General features: G+C 49.3%; 1 protein-coding gene across 1 annotated transcript; it reads right to left on the reverse strand.

The window, feature by feature from the left end:
• Nucleotides 1-10,543: 10,543 nt before the first annotated feature.
• Nucleotides 10,544-11,137, reverse strand: LOC124669791 (non-specific lipid-transfer protein 2-like). The gene is made up of 2 exons (XM_047206332.1): nt 10,798-11,137; nt 10,544-10,646 (listed from the first exon to the last, which is right to left on the reverse strand). The coding sequence occupies exons 1-2, from the start codon at nt 11,135-11,137 to the stop codon at nt 10,612-10,614; spliced, it is 375 nt and encodes a 124-aa protein (XP_047062288.1). The 3' UTR covers nt 10,544-10,611.
• Between the last annotated feature and the right edge of the window lie 7,408 nt (nt 11,138-18,545).

Below are 18,545 nucleotides of genomic sequence, written 5' to 3' on the forward strand. Positions count from 1 at the left end.
AAGCCACGTGTTACGTTATTACTGGGTTGGAGCTTGTGACGGACGGCTGTGATGGACGTGGGCCTAGACCTTTCTGGGCTCCTGGGCTGGTGACTGGTGTGGTGGACGCCCACGAGTGGCAGCGTGAGGTCGACGCAAAGTGACCGGCCCGTCCGCGGAGACGCAAACCTGGCTCAAATATGCGTCAGCTTTGCGTCTCCGCGGACGCTTGGCGGACGCGGCGAGCGTCCTCCATTTCTTACCCGGTCCCGCAAGTCAGCGAGAGCAAAATCGACCGCTTCGACCTGATTTCACTCTCGTTGCTGCCCTAGTGCGACGGCCCCGCCCCAATCCCCGCCGTCCGCCGCAGCGCCGCAGTACTCGCCGCCGACACCGTTGTCGCCGCGCGGGAGAGCAGGATCGTACTCGGGGTTGGGGCTCCGGCGCGAACCTGCCGGCTGTTTTCGGGCGAAACGTTGCCGGTTGCGCCGCCCTTCCGCACCGCCCACGACCTGTTCGACCTATTGCGCCGGTAGGTTCCTTCTCATTTTTTCGGCGCGATTTGTGCGCGGCCATTGATCAAGAGTTCGTATCGACGTAGATGGACGCGTGGCATATGGTGGAGAAGTTCCGCGCGGAGATCGTTGACTCCTCTTCGGACGACGAGTCCGATCATTCGGCGCACACATTGGCAACTACTGCGGCCTCCATGATCCACGAGTTCACCTCAAACCCGGGGCCGCAGCACCGGGGCTCTGTGAAGGGGCGCTCGAAAACCTGCCGCGCAACGAGTGGCGAGGCGGGCCCGCCTCCACAAGGACTACTTCCACCTCACCAATCCGATCTTTCCGGAAAAATTGTTCCGGCGCCGATACGAGGATGTCAAGGGACCTGTTCTTGGTCATTCTACGGGGCGTCAGGAACTACGACCCCTACTTCCAATGCAGGTCCGATGCAACAGGTGCGCTAGGCTTCACCTCCTACCAAAAATGCTCTGCGGCTATTCACATGCTCTCATATGGAATGGCTGCTGATATATTCGATGAGTATCTTCGAATGGGTGAGAGCACACGCCTTGAGTCCATGTACGGGTTTTGCCGAGCCGTGATTGCCGTGTTCGGACGATATTGCGTAGGAGCCAACTCGTTGAGGATACAAGACGCCTCCTATCTATCAACGAGTCTAGAGGCTTCCCGGGAATGATTGGCGAGCATAGATTGCATGCATCGGGAGTGGAAAAACTGTCCATTTGGATGGCGGTGGTCGATACAGCGGGCATGAGGAGGGACGGACTGTCATTCTTGAAGCTCGTCATATCTCAAGATTTATGGATTTGGCATTCATTCTTTGGCATGGCCGGTTCCAACAATGATATCAATGTGTTGCACCGATCACCGGTTTTCGAAAGGCTCATGCAAGGCAAAGCTCCCCGGGTGAGCTATGAGATCAATGGAAATGCATATGACAAGCCATATTATCTTGCCGATGGCATCTACCCCGACCGGGCCACATTGGTGAAGACTGTCCGTAATCCAAACTCCGAGAAGACGAAGAGGTTTGCCAAGATGCAAGAGGCTTGCAGGAAAGATGTGGAGCGTGGATTTGGTGTGCTCCAAGCTCGGTGGGCAATTGTCCGTCACCCGGTAAGAACATGGTCCCTGAAGACCATGCATGAGGTGATAACATGCTGCGTGATCATGCACAACATGATCGTTGAGAACGAGCGTCCTGATGGCCGCAATGAGAACCAGTGGGAATTCCAAGGTGAGTTGGTTGCGCCACTTCCGGAGCTTCATCTTGGCGGGACTATCTACATATGAATGTAGAAGTCACAAACGACACCGTCTCCAAACAGTGCTATGACGGATCGATTGAGCATCAATGGACCATGGCTGGCCATGAAGATCATGCCTAGAGGACTAGTATCTTATTTTCATGTAGACTTTTAAAAATTTAAATGTTATAACTATGACTTCGTTGAAATCCTATTTGTTGTTTCAAAATTTTATATTTGATGCAAACGCGGAAATGCGTCGCGCCGCTGGAGCCACCCCAGGGTGCAAATGGACGCGCGGACAAAAACGGTCTGTCTCGCGTCCGCCGCGCGACGCAAACGGATATTTCGGACGTCCGAAATGCGTCGCGCCGCTGGAGATGCCCTGACAAGTAGCCATCGCTGTGCCATTGAGTATGTACGGAGTACGGTGGACCGAGTGTGCTTTTGTTACTTCGACAAAGAATTCGGGCGCCTGTTCGAGAGCTCCTGCTTTATTTTTGCTCCACTAAACTTCCAGGTGGAACGATTTCACACACAAAAGCATTCTTCGTTCAGTGTTTCGGCTTCTATCACGGGGTGGCCGCACGTTACCATCGGAATTTTAGGCGTTTGTATGGAGATTTTTTTAAGCAACTGAAGGAGCTCTGCCTTTTCATTACTCAAGCAAGAGAGAAAAATCCGGTCAAACGAGAGGGCATATTTAGATTAGGACCGATTATGCCAGAAACCACCGTAAAAGGAACAAAAATGTCTAATCTGACTCTATCGGGATAGCTGGCAAAAGCACCGCTGCGATGGAGGATGTCTTCCCTACCAATATCTACCACCTTGAGTAGGTAAGCCGACGTCCTGTGAAGATTCGTCAATTTCGCTCCTTACACGCATTCTTGTGTCAGCAAAAGCATGGTCGCGCTGGAGGATGTCTTCCCTGTCAATATCTGCCACCTCGAGTCTTTGGTCCTTTTGAGGCTTTCCAACGATCAAGGAGTCCCACCATTCAGAAATGGAGGTGAAGCTCTGCCTGTGGCCGAAAATGCCATCGTTGTCCCAAGATTGCGCCAAGTTCCAGATAGCCGCAGTGAAAGGGCAATCTTTGCAGAGTTGGTCTGCAGTTTTAGGCGTGCCAAGGCACGATGGGCGGGAGGGTCATGGGGCCACCCCCTGATGGCCAACATGTCCGAGTCAGGAGCTTTCCTTTAATAGCCGCAGTGAAAGGGCAATCTTTGCAGACATGGTCTGCAGTTTTAGGCGTGCCAAGGCACGATGGGCGGGAGGGTCATGGGGCCACCCCCTGATGGCCAACATGTCCGAGTCAGGAGTTTTCCTTTAAAGGCCAGCCAACCGAATAGTCTGCACTTCAACTCGGCGTAGCAGACCAGATTTTCCTGGCATCAAACCTAGCATGTCAACCCAAGAACTGTGCATGGTAGGGTGAGTTGGCATTATAGGTCCCTTCCATGGTTAAAAACTAGGAGATGGAATCCGCCCGCATAGGATTAAAGGTAGCTGTCGCTAAGGTATCCCAAAACTCAATGTATTGCGCCAGCTGGACATGCGTGTTAATCTTTACGATGGAGCGGATTTAGTTGTTATCTCGCATCTCTTTAGCATATGTGTGGTTTTTCCTGGTGGTGGTTTTGAAGAGGTGTGGCGCCCACATAAAAAGAGGCAGTTTCCCTGTAACCAAGGGCGATCTTGGTGGAAACCCTAAAAAGAGCCATGTCAGCATCATCGCAGGGAAGCTTGGAGCCAGCCTAAGTGCTTCCATGTCAGCATCATCGCAGGGAAGCTTGGAGCCAGCCCAGGTGCTTCCATGTCAGCATCATCGCAGGGAAGATTGGAGCCAGCCCAGGTGCGTTCTTGGTTAGTCCATTGGAGCCAAGGCCAACGTAGAGGTAGCCGCATGACCGGATCTCGCAATACGTAGCATCCCAAGCCCTCCCAAATTTTAGGTTTATAAATAGTCTTTCAATTCACCAACTCTTTTCCTTGAGCAGCTTGTTCTCCCTCGTTACTAGCCCATACGAAGTTTCTTGCAATCTTGTTGATCTTATCTCGTGCATTTCTTGGCGTAGAGATTTACTTGCCTTGGGTAAAAAATTGTCCTAGTTTACACTGCTTATTGGTCATTGGAAGGTCATTGTGCGCCATCTATGACCACGCCGTGACCAATAACTGTTGGTCGCCAGTTGAGCGTCACTGAAGGAGCACAACGACCTTTTTTCTCTAATGGTCGTAGAGGGATATGACCAAAATTGATGGTCATACATTCTACGACCAAAATTTTGGTCATGTGCAATTTGGTATATCCACGTCAGATCCAACGTGGCAAATCCTACGTGGCGGACATGTGACTAATGCCATGTCAGATCAAAATTAGCCCAGTTCATTTCTCCCATGTACATGGGCCAAGCCCAACAATTTCTAGGTCCCAGCATTTTTACTAGCGATTTTTTTTCAGCCTGTGGCATTTTTATAGTCCATTTCCATCATGGGTCTTGGCCTTTTACGAATCTGATCCATTTTTGGGCCTTGTTCTAGTCAATTACTGGGTCCAGCGTTTTTTGTTTAATTTCCCAATTTCGGTTTTTACAGTGAGATAATCGTTTGGGCCATCCTCATATATATCGAGAATTCAGTAATAACAGTAGCATCACATAACATGTCAATAATCACAAGTTTCTCTCAGCAGTACATTACAAGTTCACACACATGAACTAGGACCATCTAACAAAAATGCTAGTTCGAAGAACTAGTTTCAACATAACATAGGTTCTTCAAGAGTTGTTCCTTGCCCCAATTTCTGAAAACCAGGCATGAGAAACTACAAGACATGTAGGAAACTAAAAATGTGCATAAACATAGCACTTTTTAGTAGTTTATACTAAAAAGAAACTGAGTTCACTTTCAGAACATCATATATTTCATACTACTGTAGTCGACTCGAAACAATACATACTCGTTAACGAGCGGGATATCTAGTTGTCACGCTATACAAGATAAACCTTCCTCATCTCAATTTTATCCTTTGAGTACGCAAATCTGCACACGATTACACCACAAAAAATGAAGTTAAAAGTTTGCGCATTGTTCATGGTTCAAACTAAGAGCACGATGCTAAAAACTTATGCGAAATCAGGACTTGTTATCCGTCCTATCTAAGTTAAGTTACATGTATGAACTGGGTACAGATAATATCAATTACAACTAATCTTAAATAGTTAACATGTTGAACGAAGATGTAAATAGATAATATTGGAAACCTCGGTGAGCAGCCTGTAGTAGTTGGCCTCACCGAATAACAATGTGCTTTCACCTGCACCTACTGCTTCCTTTGGTCTAGTTCTGCAACACGACACACAAACGAGAAGCCGTTAGCAAGAGGCCAACAAGATGAAAATGAAAAAAAGGACTGAATGAGTTTGTGTACACAAGGGGAACTGAAACATTCATTAAGGGGGGTAATGATATATTACTACAACAGAACAAAAGAATGGACTACAAATAACGCATTTTACGTAGATTATATAGACACAGCTAAGTCATATCAACCATTTAGATCACACAGCAAGTTTAAATCAAGCAAGAACTTCATGCAGAATAGTATGTTTCATAAACAAATAGATTTTGGGTGATTTAGACCTGTTGCAGCAGGAGATCATCTGCTTCACTCCAAAGGTGAAAGCAAGGAGGGCATGCTGATGATCTGCTTCCTTAAGCTTGTCAACCTCCCAGCATACTTGAAGACCTCTTGTTCTTCTCAGCAGCTTCTTTCTTGAACCTCTATCACAGAAAAGTAGAACAATGTGTCAGAAATGAGAGTGCATGATTTTAGTGTGAGCATGATAGTAGAAAAAGAATAAAGATGGCCAGAACCTGAGTGACAAATATCCATGGCATCATTACTTTGACAGTATCAAATTATCAATGGAACATTACATAGATGAGTATACATTACAGTATATGCTGGGTAGTTACAACTTCCATGACCATTTACTTGTATGTACAAGACAGTAGCTTGCATACAGAAGGTAGCCTGGGTCGATCTGAACACGAAATTAGTATGCTAGTTATACTACCGGGGGACATCACAAGAGGGACATGAACAACTTAGTTCTATACGCAAGACATTAGCTTGCATACAGAAAGCCTGGGTCGATCTAAACACGAAATTAGTATGCTAGGTATACTACCGGGGACATCACAGTAGGGACATGAACAGATAGCACACAAAATGGGGACATTGCTATAGATGGATATTTGTTGTCAAGGTAGCAAAGAAGAAGAGGGGAGGGGTACCTTGGCTGTGAAGTCCATGTCCTCGATCTGGCAGTCCAAGTTTTCCTTGTACTCGATCAGGATCACCTCTCCTGACTAAAACTGTAGCTGGCAGATAATTTGCAGTCAATGAACTACATAGCAGTGAGAACATTGCTTAAAAGTTAAAACAAAATAGGGAGCTCCAAAGTCCTAAGAACCGACGCGACGCTAAGTAATATAGTATCCTTGAGTACAAGATAAATGATTCAGAAAACGAACTATATAACTTAGCAACCTGGAAGGTTAAAGAAGAGAGTTAATCCACTGGTTCCACGTGAGCAGCAATAGGGAAAACAAGGTGTATGGCTGTTTTTTACAACAATATAGAAAGTTACAGGATGTATGCCTGCGTATCTGTTAAAGTACTACTAGAACAGGTACTTAATTACCATAACCACCTAAATGGAGCAATCAACTAACACAGCAGCCTAAACAAGTTTGCATATATCAGGAACCAAGTTACAACAATAGTATCTCTAGCATAAGAAAGTAATTAGTATGAAGCTAATATCAGGAACAGAGCATAACAAAATAAAACATGTTTGCCGAACCATTAACAAGATAGTACAACAATCAATACCTAAAGTAGCTCATGCCCTAAAGCCTCCACATGACTAAGTACAATCAGGGATATGGAAGACAGAGGCAATATAAAGGATGCATTTAACAATGCTATTTTACTCCACTGGGAAACGTAAAACAGAGGCAAAATACCATCTGACACTACAAGTCCATCTATAACTACTACAGCCAGTAATCAATCATGATCAAGCTACTGCAACTTAGATACCACCAAGAACAGGATAAAATTGGTTCAAGATGATCATATTCCAAGTACGCCAAAAGCAGTACTAATATAATCACTTCATCAAAATTAAATCTAAAACCTGGCAACCATATTGACATTCTAGTTTGCGAAACATCAAAATATGAGGACACTTTCTACGGATCACCAGCCTAGCAAGATAGCGTGCTAAAAATTTCCATCCCTGTCGTAGTATCCTATTAGGCAAGAAGTACTAGATGGCTAGTAAGTAATGCTCGATGATGGGCGAGATTTTCCTACGGTGGGTGCTGAAATCCGCGGTCCTGGATTGCCTGGGGCAGCTCGGGCTTGAACAGGAACCCGGCGTCGACCGTCTTGTCGTCATCCTCCTCGCAGTCCGCAGCTCCTCCGCGTACACCTCGGCCTTCTGGTGCTCACCCATCCTACCACAAGGAGAGATCACGAAACCAATCAATTCTTAACATGAAACCCTAGAACACAATGACCCAGATCTTGCCCAAATTCAAATCGTAGAACAAAACTGGGACAGGAAACTCAACTGCATCAATCCGGCAGGGCGGGAGCGCGCGGGGTATCGGAAATTTTGCGGCTTCGAGGCCCGAGGCTGCCAAATAGGAGGCAGGCCACCTCGGGATCGAGAGGGCATGGAACTGGTGGAGCCGCTGCTCGCGTTTGTCAGCATCAATGGAGGATTTGGCTGCGGGGAAGGAATGGATGGGGTTGGCGGAGGATCTGGCTCGGGGTGGCGGAGGATCTTGCTCGGCGAGGAAGAGGAAGAGCTGATGGGGCGCTCGCAATGTGCGTGGAGAGAGGCGGCGGGGTGAGGGATTAGTGCGTCTAGGGTTTGCTGGCCGACTTGTACAAAGGGAGGGGCTCGTTGGGCTGTGGGTGGAGTTTGGTGGTCGGGCCATTTCGTATCCAATTTTTTGACAGAAAATATTTTTATTTTTTATAAGTGCAAAAATGGCTTTATTAAGCAACTACAAGAAAATATGGGAAAAAATGGAACCACTAATTTTTTACTCAAATTAGAACACGTATCATGGACAATTAAGGAGTTTAGCACGCGGGGTTATGGAACACATTTCAAAAATTAAACCGTGTCATGAAATTGACATAACTAACTCAAAAAGAATCAAAAAGATGGAAAACCTTCGCATTAGTTCATTTTATATGAACTAGTATCCAAATAAAATAACAAACTTGCAACATTTCAAAATAAATAAAAAAGTATTCTCAAGCAGAGTTATCTTGTCTAGTACGGAGTTTCTCAAACTTGCCCAAGTGTCCGTTCAGCTCATGCAGTTTGGTTTGGATGACCTATATGATAGGGTTATAGGTCAACGTGTGGACACTAAACACTAAGCAAAAAAATTAACACTTGGATATGACACACGTCAGCGGAAATTGACACATTTACACAACACGTAGATAAACATGTTGAGCTGGCACACACGGCCATTCAAATCGGTCGTAGTCGCCCAAAATGCCCAAAATCAAGGTTATATACCAGTTTTGTCTATGTTATGACCAATTAGTGCAAGCAAGATATGACCTTCCATATAAAAAGGTCCTAGTTTTTCAAGGTTTGGACCCTCCCAAATGGCCTACGACCATTTGGTTCGAAGTGGTCATAGATCCATGACGAAAATACTCATGGTCGTTATGAAAAGGTCATTAGTCAACACATTTCTTGTAGTGTTAGTGCCAATCACTCATGGGAGGCTTCACTTGTGAACCCATTTGGACAAAGGGATGGCCATGGCGTGGTAGACCCCGTTTCCATGAGCACCGTCTTAGCAAGGGCAATCCATCTAAGTCATGTAAGGTTTTTGCTAATCAAACCCGGCAGGTTGCCCACGATCTTCCTAAAAAGTTTTTTTTATGAAATGCCTACTGATGCTTTATTTAGATAAAAGGATCATTATCATTTACTGCAAATGGTAAGATGAAACCCAGAGGGTCACCATCACAAATTAGATAATATTTGGAAGAATAAGCATGTCTAGCCAATTGATGCGTCACTTGATTTGATTTCTTTGGAGGGTGCTAAAAAGACACTTTCCTTTAGCAATACTAGCCTTCAAAAAGCATTCCGCCATGAGTAGAAGCTCTAAACTTCAATAAAAATATTGTGAGCCTGAATATGATTTAGTTTTCACCGATGATCACATGCAGGCGCTTCGGCCGCGGCCGCATCTTTCTTTCCACGCGTACACAAGAACATATTTGAACATATTTCACGTTTAACATCAAAGTCTCAACTATGGGAATGGGTCGCTGCGCGTACGTTTGTATTACCCCCCATAAAATAGGAGCAACACCCCAGCCTCTGCATCAATCGATGTACACAACATTTTATTGCATTATTCATAGAAACAAATCATAAAGTTGTACAACTCATGAATCACATAGAGTGTACATAAAGATCAACCAACGAAACAAAAGAAAAGTAGTGCTCTTAAGCATCATGTAAGTGTCTAACAAGCCGCCAGTCACCCTCATTGTGGATAGCCCGTGCAACCATCTCCAGGTGGTTGTATCTAGAATCCGTATGCGCACTTTACGCCTCCTATAGGAGGTTCACGGATCCAGAAAGTAATAATACAGATAATTTGTAAAAAATGAGCAGTTCTGACCTTATTAAGAATCATACCATTCCACAACACCCATACTAAAGCACAAACACCTATACATATACTAGCTTTAGTTTGCTTCTAAACTTCATTGAGCCAATTACTGAACATATTGGTAACACTGACAGGTGGATATTAAAGGTAAAGTGAACAACTCTCCAAACAAAACTAGCAAAAGGACACACAAAAAGAGATGGTTAATAGACTCCTCTAAAGTTACAGAAAGAACATTTCTTACAACCAATATAATTTCTCTTAGCTAAATTGTCTTTCGTGAATATAACCTCCCGATGAAGAAACCACATAAAGATTTTAATCTTTAAGGATACTTTCATTTTCCAGATGTATTTCCTCAAGAAAACCATATGGCCATTCATCATATCCATGTACAAAGATTTTACTGTGAAAGAACCTGAGGTTGAAGGATTCCATATGAATCTATCTTCTTCGGTTGTTAAATTAACTCAAACTTCTCACAAATGAATCCAGGTTTTCCATCTATGCTTGGACAGAACTCTTTTAAATTTAATATTTAGGTGAGATCCCGCGAAAACATTGGCAACTACAACATTTTTTTATTACACAATATTATAAAGAGATGGGTATTGTTTGGCCAACGGTGTGTTACCTAGCCAAGTATCCTCCCAAAAGCGAGTCTTCATGCCATTTCCTATGCTAAAAGACCATCTACTAAAGAACTCATCTTTAAATTCAATTAATCCTTTTTAGAATTGTGAATCAGTTGGTTTAGCCGTCACTTGTGACAGTGTTTTATGCTTCAGGTATTTATGTTAGTTCATACTCTTTCGGTTCGATAATTTTTGTTGGAGTCATGGAACGGAGGGAGTACTTAGTGCGGAGTTGTGCTGCCATTTGAGTTCCTGGCAACCATCATTCAGATACTACTATTTTCAGAGTATGGAACAACGATACTCTGCATTGCTCAATCGACAACACAAACACACACAGTCACTGAAACACATCATTTTCTCCTACCAGTGTAGTGCTTCATGCATATGGAGTTACGGATTACTACGGAGACATACACACGGAGTTCCTTGCTAGCTTTATTTCCTCGCTTCGGTTCCAGATCCTCGTAACCCGTCGATCGATCAGCCCTGCAGCTGCAGGTTGGGCAAGGTGAAATCTGCAAAAACACAGAACACACAAGAAACGTCGTTACTTACCGACGCGTTCTCGATCGATCGCTTCATAAGTAAAACCAGTTTTTATGCAAGAAGAGTTTGCAACGTTGCCCGCAGTATAGAGGCCGTTCTCGTACGAGCTCACGCACGTACCGCCGCACTTGTAGCCGATGGGGCGGTTGGCGATGTTGCAGCGCTTGGGGATGGTGATGGCCATCTCCGGCTTCACCCCGATTTGCCGCACGGTCTTGGACAGCAGCACGGCGCAGAGGCACTCGGCGCTCTTCTCCCCGATGTCCTTCACCGCCGAGCAGCAGCGCTGCGACGGCGTCGAATCCGGGTCCTTCGCCGCCGACACGCACGGTGCAAGCTTCAGGGCCACCTGGTCCGGCGGGCTCGCGCCGCAAGGGCCTGCGCCATCCGCGAGACGCGCCGCGGCGAGGACGGCGCCGGCCAGGACCAGCACCACCACGGACACGGAGACGGACCTCATTGCTGTGCTAGCTTCCTGTGGGGTTTATGCTTCCTTTTCTTGACCTGTGTGTGCACTTGTGGGCTATACGGCTAGCGCAGCTGCTGCTTATATAGCGCAGGGAGTGGCAAGAACCTCGTGATGGACAGACCACAATTGGCAGTCACGGCATCAATGGAAGTCTTGACGAGAAGGGCTGCCGTAGTATTGCAAACATAGCGTAATTCCTTGCACAAGATAAGTATGCATGGCGTCCGTTTTTGTTTCTCGCCACGATAAATGTGTGACACAACCTTTTTCCGTAGCGTGCGGCTACATATCAGCCCGATGTGTCGACTTTGCCTCTTCAAGTACTCCGTTTCCCTCAATGCAAGGCTAATGTGTGAGAACCAACATGCTTGGATGGTTAAGAGGACACTAAGACCCTCGCTCACGAGTTCAAAGCCTAGGTTTCATACTTTAGTCTTTCATAAAAGTAGAATATTTGCCAGAGGAAGGTGACGTTTTCACCGATAGCGAGGCTCCTTCGGTGACTTCATCAATCTCAAAACCTGTCAAATCAGTATTTTAAACTCAGTCTCTTAAAGGTGTTCATAGCAGTAAGATGTACGTCCGTGCGTTCATAGGGGGTGAGTGTATGTATGTTTCGTTTGCGTTTGCATATGTTTTGTGTTCCACAAAAAAAGAGAGTTGCTAACGTGTATGAAAATGGAGTCACGACTTATTTTTGGTAAAAAAGGAAATAAAGAGGAAACACAAGCCGAAGACAGAAATGAAAGCATAAATTTTTAGTTGGAAGTGAAACGGGGATATTCACTTTGGCTCATAGGAGCATTTGCTCCCATTGTGTGAATTAACATTTCGAAGTGTCAAAAAATTCTAAACTAAAATTTTTCATGTACATCTACACATTTTATGTTCGTACACAAGTTTTCAAAAAAAACTATAAAAATTTGTGGCTCCAGTAAAAACGATAAATTTTGATGCTATGACACGACTACGTACAGGACATTTTTTTTGTCTTTTTTGTACACGCCACATAAAATGTTGTTTCTCCATGAAAACTTGTGCACTAACATAGAATGTCACGATGTACAACAAAAAATTTATGTCAGAATTTTTTGACATTTTTAAAATTGTTTTTTAATTATTTTGTATAATAGGAGCATTTGCTCCTATGAGCCAAAACGCCACCTCCAAGTGAAACGATGCTTTTCAGCGAAACAACACACAGAAATGGAGTTTTCGTCTCCGGAATGGAAACTCCATTTTTTCAATGTTAGTGTGGTTCTTGTGGCCGTGTTTGGCCAGTTCCGAAAGAACTCAATCCCCGCAAAGTAGGCCAACTCCGCAAAGCAGGCCCAACCCAATCTATTGTGCCTCCGGATGAGGTTTTCATGCCTCCCGGCGACGTGTTCGCGGCCCGCTGCATGGCGGTGGCGTACGTTGAATCGCTGCCGCCGTTCACCTCCCCCGGCGCCGCCATCGCCGAGGCCATCTTCTCCGAGCTCCCAGGGCTCCACGTCACGCTGGTCCCGTCCTCCCTCGGCGACATGTACGCCAAATTCCTGTCGGAGGAAGATAGGGAGCTGGTCGTTCTCCACCAGCCTTTCCACCTCGACGGGGCTTCCATTCGCCTTGTGCGCGAGGAGGAAGCCTACCGCGTCCCCTGCGACATGCAGTGGGTCGCTCTCGTCTTGGTTCGGAGAGTGCCGGTGGAGCACCTGAGCCAGCTCAATATCTCTGCCGCCCTTAGCAGTTTTGGCACTGTCCTCGAGGTGGATGGGGCTTGCCTGTGTGGCACGGACTACGCCTTGGTGCGCGCCGTTGTTCTTCGTAAGGATGCACAGCACGTGCCGCGCGAGGTCCTCCTCACCAGGCTGCCGTGGGGCTCGCGTCTCATCACCATCCGCAAGGTCAGAGTCTGGCGCGCCACCGACTCCTACAACGCCGACGGCGAGTACGTGCACTTCTTCAGCCCGACACCGCCGCCGTACGTTCGGACTCGTACTGGCCGCCTGCCCCTGGCTCCCCCGCGCCTGACACTACCAACCTGGATGACGTCGATGCCCGCAGCGCGGCGGGCCTGGCGCACGACGCTCTGCTCGCGCTCCTCGACAGCGTGGCATCGTCCCCGACGCGTGCTAGCTCCTCGCCTTCCTCCCTCTCATCGCTCACCATCTCCTGGTGCAGTGGAGTGGGGTCTTCCGGGGATTCCGGCTCGCTGGGGTCTAGCCCGCCCCTGTCCGCCACCAGGCGCCACAGCGTCATGATCACGGAGCTGGAGGAGGTGCTCCCGACGCCGATCGTGATCACAGAGCTCGTGGCCGTGCCCGCAGGCGACACGGCGCCCGCTCCCCTCGTGGTCAAACGTAGCCCACGCCTGGCGCTGAAGGAGCCCCAGCTCTAGGAGTCCATTGAGGCTCGTGCTGTGAAGCTCCGTGGTCTGCGTGACGCGCTCGGTGGCTGCACCGCTGCTCTCCAGAAGCAAGTCAAGAAGCACTCGGCGCTGTCGGCTCATGCTAAACCCCTCCGCAAGCGTGCTGTTGCCGCCATCGCGGCCTCCATCTGCGCTTCCTCAAGCCCGGTGCAAGCTGGGTCTGATGTGTAGACATCCTCCGCTCTCTGTCCGTCTGGGCCGCGGCTGGCTTGGCCCTCGGCGTGGCGTCATCAGGAAGATGACCATGTCGGTGTATCCCCCAACTCCTTCAGCTGCTCCTTTTCCTCCGTGTTTTTTCTCCCTGTGTAATCCCTGTAACCCGTGTAATCTCCCTGGTGCTGCGCACCTCGATGATTAGTGCCTATCGTGATGTTAGGATCGAAACGTGGAACACGCAAGGCCTCGGTTGTGTTAAAAAACGACCCATAGTCCGTGACGCGATCTGCACCTCTGCTCCCCACGTCATCTGCATCCAAGAAACTAAGTTACGAGCAATCGACCGCTTCGTCTTAGCCTCTTTCCTCCCTACGCAGCTCTCGGTTTACGACACGGTAGATGCGATTGGAAGCTCCGGAGGCATTCTCACCGCCTGGGATCCACAGTTCCTCTCTCTGGACTCATCCCGCAGAGACCGCTTCTCTCTCTCTACTGTTCTTTCGTCCTCCCTTACGGCTCTCACCTTCGTTTTGACGAATGTTTACGCTCCTGCGGACCACTCCCTCACGCCGATCTTCCTGGAAGAACTGGAGAGTCTTGGCCCTCTCTTCAAAGATCTTCCATGGATGATCGTTGGAGATTTCAACCTTCTTCGCTGCCCCACTGACAAAAACAACCCCAATTTCGACCTCTCCCTCGCAAACGCTTTCAACGACTCCATCCGCTCGCTGGCTCTTTTTGAGCTGCCTCTGCTCGATCGTTTGTACACTTGGTCGAACAAACGTGAGACGCCTACCCTCGCCCGCCTCGACCTAGCCCTTTTCAATCAAGCCTGGAATCTGGCTCTCCCCAACTCCTCCCTCTCCTCCCTCCCTCGTCCCACCTCCGACCATGTTCCCCTCCTCGTCACTGCCTCTACTAAAATTCCCCGGGCGGCTTGCTTTCGGTTCGAGAATTCTTGGCTGAAAAACCCCCTTTTCCTACCCTCTACTCTTCCTGCCTGGGACAGTCCTCCGACCATCGCTGACGCTGCTGGAGATATCGCTGCTCGCCTCAAGTCTTTCCACAACGCTGCCAAGATCTGGAAACGCACCCACCACTTCAACCCAAAATTCCAAAATAATTGCTCTTTTGTCATCGATTTACTTGATCTTTTTGAAGAGTCTCGGCTGCTTTCGGCAGAGGAGCTTGCTTTGCGTGTGTCATGCAGGGCCACTTTGGAGCGGCTGATCCTGGAGCGCGCTGCACATTGGAAGCAGCGCGGGAAATTTCGTGCCATTGTGGAGGGTGACGAAAACACCCGGTTCTTCCATGCCCGTGCGTCGCAGCGGATGCGTCGCAATTCCATTCGCTCACTGGACGTTGACGGAGCGGTCGTCGTCTCCCACGAAGCAAAAGCGGCTGCTCTCCACTCCTTCTATGGCGAGCTCCTCGGCCGCGCCACCGACGCGGTCTGGGAGTTTGATGTCGATGAACTCTACGCCAACAGCAGAGCCGTGGACGGGGGCGCCCTTGTTGGGCCCTTTTCGGCCCATGAAGTGGAGTCTGCCCTGCACTCCCTCGACTGCTCCAGCGCCGCGGGCCCGGACGGGCTTGGGCCGTCCTTCTACCGTGCGGCATGGGCCACGGTCCGTGGCAGCCTGCTGCGTCTCTTCGAAAATTTCCATTCCCGCGCGGCGGAGCTGGAGCGGATCAACCGATCCCACGTTGTGCTGCTGCCGAAGACGACGGGGTGCCTGTCGCTGGGCTCGTTCAGGCCGGTCTCTCTCCAAAATTGCAGCATCAAGACGTTGTGCAAAGCCCTCACCGCGCGGCTACAGCGACAGATCGGGCGGCTGATCGATGTCGACCAAACTGGCTTCCTCGACGGCTAGAGCATCTCCGAGACTTTTGTCTATGCGATGGAGCTTGTGCAAACCTGCTTCCGCCGCCGCGCCCCCTGTGTCGTCCTCAAGCTCGACTTCGCCAAAGCTTTCGACTCGGTCAATTGGGCGAGCTTGCGCAAAGTGATGCTTGCCCGGGGCTTCCCCAAGCTGTGGTGTGACTGGATGGACGACCTCTTCACCTCCTCCCGCTCCGCTGTCCTCCTCAATGGCATCCCCGGCAAATGGATCAAGCTTATGCGCGGGCTCCGACAGGGGACCCGCTGTCGCCGTACCTGTTCCTACTCGTGGCCGACGTGCTGCAGCGGCTGGTGCAGCGCGACGGTACGCTCCAGCACCCCATCGTCGATGGCGCCCCTGCCCCATCCTCCAATATGCGGACGACACGCTCATCATCCTCCGTGCGGACGCCGCCGCGGCTCGTCGACTACGGCTGCTGCTCGAACAATTTGGAGCGACAACGGGGCTTCGCGTCAATTTTCAGAAAAGCACGCTTGTGCCCATGCATGTTCCTCCCCAGCTGTTGGCCGAGATCCAAGGTGTGCTCCAATGTCGCGTGGAGGGCTTCCCGCAGACGTACCTTGGCCTGCCCCTCTCCACCGAGAAACTGCGGCTCGCGGCTTTTTCGCCGCTCATTGCAAAGGTCGACAAGTATCTGTCTGGTTGGCGGGCGCTCCTCTTGTCGCCGGGAGGGCGCATCGTCCTGCTCAACGCCGTGCTGGGCGCGCTCCCCACCTTTGCCATGGGTGCGCTGGAGCTCCCGTCAGGGGTTACTACGGCCCTGGATAGGCTTCGTCGTGCTTTCCTCTGGGCTGCCACAGACCGTGTCACCGGTGCCAAGTGTCTCGTGGCTTGGGAATGGGTGTGCCGCTCGAAGGAAGAAGGTGGGCTTGGCGTACGCTCCTTGCCTGTCCAAAATGCCTGCCTGCTCACCAAGCTGCTCCACCGTCTCCACTGCGCTCCGGACGAATCCTGGCCCCGCTGGGTCTGGCGCAGCCTTGATGGGCTGCCGCTTGATGATGCTGCCCGCTCCACGACGCTCTCCGGCACGCACTGGGCATCCCTGCTTCGCTTGCTCCCCCTGTACCGCGCCATCTCCCGCGTGGCTATCAGGGATGGCAAGCGGACTTCGTTCTGGCGCGACCACTGGCTCCCGCTGGGCACCCTTGAGTCTGCCATGCCGGAGCTGTTCTCCCACTGTTCGTCCCCGTCCGCGACAGTTCGGCATGTCCTGGATGCGGGGCTTGACTCGACTCTGGTGGCGCGTCTCTCGGCGACGGCTGCCAGACAGCGCGAGACGCTCCTCCCCATCCTGTCGCGCATGCTGCTTACTGATGGAGCCGACTTGCGCTCTCTCCCGCTCTGCGCCCGCGGAGAGCATATGAGCACCTCCTCACTCTATCGGCTCTGCACCGTCGGCGGCGTCCACGACGTCCACCACCCCTTCGTCTGGTGCAACTCCGCCCCGGCGCGGGTCCGTTTCTTCGCTTGGCTGCTGGTCAGAGGGCGGATCCAGTGCCGTTCCAATCTGCTGCGCAAGGGCATCCTTGACGAGCACGGCAGCCACTGCCCCATCTGTGATGGCCCCCTGGAGACTCCTGACCACATCATGTTTGGGTGCGAGTTCGCCCGCTGTTTTTGGTCTCTACTGGGCGCCGATCCTGCCGCTACTCACAGGGTGGCGGAGGCGTCAACCTGCCCCTCCCTCCCTCGGCTCCGGCGGGGTCTGCAACGACGCTGCGGCTTCTCTGCCTCTGGCACCTCTGGAAGCATCGCAACGGAGTTGTTTTCAACGGACTCGCTCCCTCTCTTTCCCTGGTGCGTAAGAACTGCAGAGACGATGCCGTGCTCTGGCGTGCTCGTATTCCCATGGAGCAGCGCGCCGACGTTGACCTCTGGCTCACCTACTTACTCCCTGTTCGGTTCTAGCCTAGCCTAGCCTGAGCTCGCCCCCTTCGCTTTGGGCGCTGCCTCCCTCGTCCCCGTGTAAAATGCTGCTGTAAAACCCTGGGGATTTCACCCCTGTCTTCTGACATAAATGAAAAAATATGCAGGTGGAGGCCTTGCGCCTCCCCCGGTGAACACTCAAAAAAATTCTGCTACCTATCCCGTAATCACATTGGTCTTCTCCCCTGACAGGACTGTTGTGGCGCGGTGTCTTTCACCATCCTATGCTTCCATCCATGTGTCCATATCATCATATATGGTTTGTATCTGTTTTTGACATTATCTGTTTGTGTATTTTTTTTCTTCATTATCTTTATATTCGTCTTCTGCAAGAAAATATGAAAAAAAATCCTGCATCACCCAATTATGTCTATTTCCTCTCAGTTTTCATCCCTTGTCGATGGCTTGCAGCCTTGTTGGATCATCTAGAATGTGAGGAAGAAATGAATCTCGTAAATTGAAGATGAACCCACATAAAACTTTATTGTTATATGGTCTAAAATATGTTTTGGTCCCGTCTCTCGCTTGAACTATCACCATGGTGGTTCATTGGTCATGCTATTTTGTTATTGGCTTTCCATCTCTAGCTGGTAAACATGGCCAGAAACATAAAGTGTATGTTGAAGGTGGACGCCACCAAGGTCATTGTCTGTACTTTTGTTTTTCATTGATTTTCATTTTGTGCAACATATATTGCCAACTTCTGCAACAATTAAACTCTTAGATGACCTTGCTGGTGCACATGAACCAATATGGTATGAGAACTAATATATATTTAGTTCAAAACACGGCCACTATTAACAAAAAAACAACTTTACCTCCATCACACGTCTAAGCCCTGGTGGAGCAACAATATGGGGAAGTATTCAAATATATTTCCCGCCTACTCGGAATAGCTTGGGCAAATTCGGTAGTATATACTACGTACACAATCAATACACACGGACTGGTTTGGTTTGCTTACTAAGTTGTAGAGTGTATATACAAACATATGTTACTCCGT

This window comes from Lolium rigidum, chromosome 7 (assembly GCF_022539505.1).
Source record: "Lolium rigidum isolate FL_2022 chromosome 7, APGP_CSIRO_Lrig_0.1, whole genome shotgun sequence".
In the NCBI taxonomy this organism is placed as follows: Eukaryota; Viridiplantae; Streptophyta; class Magnoliopsida; order Poales; family Poaceae; genus Lolium; species Lolium rigidum.

What these genes read in the sequence shown, in the direction of transcription:
- LOC124669791 (XM_047206332.1), bottom strand. Translation starts at nt 11,137, where the DNA reads ATGAGGTCCGTCTCCGTGTCCGTGGTGGTGCTGGTCCTGGCCGGCGCC. An exon ending in CATCGGCTACAAGTGCGGCG is followed by an intron (nt 10,647 to 10,797) that starts GTACGTGCGTGA and finishes GTGTTTTTGCAG; the next exon opens with ATTTCACCTTGCCCAACCTG.